At 29.2% G+C, this 2,589-nt stretch overlaps 1 protein-coding gene across 1 annotated transcript; it reads right to left on the bottom strand.

Annotated features, from left to right (window-relative positions):
- Positions 1–1,634: 1,634 nt before the first annotated feature.
- On the bottom strand, positions 1,635–1,811 carry LOAG_14483 (hypothetical protein; the record flags this gene model as incomplete). The annotated part of the gene is made up of 1 exon (XM_003149980.1): positions 1,635–1,811. A coding segment is annotated over one exon (177 nt), but the record flags the coding sequence as incomplete, so codon positions are not given.
- Positions 1,812–2,589: the final 778 nt, after the last annotated feature.

Here is a 2,589-nt window from a genome sequence, read left to right as displayed (position 1 = left end):
CAATATACACATTTAATAAAAAGACAATTTGTTTTAAAAAAAATGCTTATTTAAGATTCGTCGTGAAATTCCGAAATCTCTCATAACGTGATACATTGAAAAGCAGATGACATTCTTTATCGAAATAAATGAAATAGATCTTACCGGATAAAATTCGTGGAAGAGAGTTTGACACAAACGACCAGTCACTTCTGTTAGGTATTGTTCAATATCATCTGTATAAATATTCGTCCAAATGGGAGTGGCAGACTATCTGTTCATAATCTATGTTCACGTGTAATAATGCAATTGTAGCAGTGGCTGTTTAATCTTTTATATTGAATAATTTCATTTTAGCTGTTCTATTGCATTGTAAAAATTAATTTATGCAAAGCTGCCCAAATTTTTTTGTTCGATTTTGTTTTATTTCGCTTCAGTTCTTCAAAACTTTCAAAACTGAGGCAATATTAGAGAGAGGGAAAAACTGCATTGCTATATTTTTCATAATCCATACTATTGATTTATATATACTGAGTGATTTTATCAAATCATTTGTTCACACTCCATATTCATTCTTAAACACTGCTTCCAAATTTATTGAGTAAAGGAAAAGTTCGTGAAACTTTGAAGATTCCACGATTTCAAAATGGAAGGAATATTTTTAGCTCAAAAAGCATAAGCATTAAATATGGAAAGTCTTATAAGCATTTGAATGAAAGTAAAGGAGTGATAGGATGGTGATAAAGGCTATGATGACATCTATGAGCAAAAGTATCCGAAACAAATGAATTGATAGATTAAATTAAAAAAGGGAAAGATAAGGAGTGGGATGAATTTTTGTTAACAACAAGAGTTAAGAAATAGTTCCAAAAAAATAAGAGTTAAAAAATAGCCGAAATAGCTCCTAAGAGTTAAAAATAGTTAACAAAGGAGTTAAAAAAACTAGTTTCCAATAAACTTTTTGGTGCAAAAAAAGACCTTTATATCAAGAAGTTTATTGGAAATGGAAATATTGATCGAATATATGTGATTTAAAGTTGTGTCTTTTCTGTCGCGTCTTTTTTCTCCAATGAATTTCAATTTTTTTTGTTTTTTTTCTCTTTTTTCCTGTGAATAATTCAATCTTAGCAGAGAAAAACGACAACAATTCTTAAATTGAGAACGATGACATATTGATCACTAATGATATAAATATCGGCAAAGCTGAAAAAATATTACGAGTTGTTTTAATTAGGATTCAGAATATTTCTCAGATAAATGATTCGTTACATAAAATTGATAAAATAAATATTTCGATATCTAAAGTAATGGGTCACTTATTCGAATCCAACCCTTTCAATGTTTTGAAGCAATCATAATTGCAATGTTTAAACGTTGCAGAAAAAGTCTTCTGTTGTAAATTTTTTCCAATCTGTTAACCAAGTTTACATGCAATTATCGGGATATTGTAAACTTACATGTAAATGTCGAAATCTTGTAAAGAATGTCCAATCTGATAATTAAGCTAATGTATCCGGAATGTTAAACCATTCTCATTATAAAAGGACGTAGGATCGATCATCAGACGATCAGTTACAAAATCTAGAAAGCTGGAACAGTCACTACTCAATCCTATAACTTCCGCAGTTACGCAATCCGACAGCACCCTGAGGTACTCAATCACAATCGGGCAACTCGCGTAAGGATTCAAGGCAACAAACGTAGCCAGACACTGAACCACGACAACGGTGAACCACAACAACGGTGAACCACAACAACGGTGAACCACGACAACGGTTCAACGCAGAGAAGCGGCAATTCGACAGTTCAACAGAACGAGCGAATTTAATATCCTTTAACACTTATTGTGTATTGTTCATTTCGTTTCTATTATTGTTTCAGTCGATATTACACCATTTTGTATAAGCCCAATAAAGGTTTCTATCAGCGTAGCGGAGTTAGAACAATAAAAAAATCACAAAATCTTTCCTACATTAAATTCTTTTCTTATGATATTATTGAAATACTTTTTATAACACAATGAATAACATTCATTTTTGTTACTGTAGATCGATACATTGCGGATTGTACTGTATGGTATGTATATTATCGTATATATTGTAAATTTCATATATTGTTGCGTATATTGTTAAAAAATTGTATATATTGTAACTTATACTGTAAATTTAATATGCTGTAATTTATACCGTAGATTAGATATGTTGTAAATAATAAATTAAAAAAAAAAAAAAACCTTCAGACCAAGCCTTGAACTTCCTTCGGTTGTATCCATTTGTATTCAAAACGAACAAATCATTCTTTTGCTAGAAAATATCATTCATTTTTTTTTTCGAAAAGAAAATAGTGAAATAGAAAAATTGAAATATTTTGATTTCAACGAAATCTATTTAAGCAATTTTATTGAGCAAAATTACATTAGAAATAAAAAGAAAAAATTTTTTTTATATTACTGAAATTTTTGATATTACTGAAATTATTTTCGCTTTAAATTACGGACTTGGCAATTTGATTACTTAATTAATGGTTTATTCAGTAAAAGCCAATAAAACTGCCTTTTTGTATTTTAATTTTATCATGATGAAATAGTTAAAATCTAGGTAATTAAAAGTT

The sequence above is a fragment of the Loa loa genome (genome assembly GCF_000183805.2).
Source record: "Loa loa unplaced genomic scaffold supercont3.286, whole genome shotgun sequence".
In the NCBI taxonomy this organism is placed as follows: domain Eukaryota; kingdom Metazoa; phylum Nematoda; class Chromadorea; order Rhabditida; family Onchocercidae; genus Loa; species Loa loa.
The sequence above is the reverse complement of the archived record's forward strand: the minus strand, read 5'-3'. Positions and strand labels throughout refer to the sequence as shown.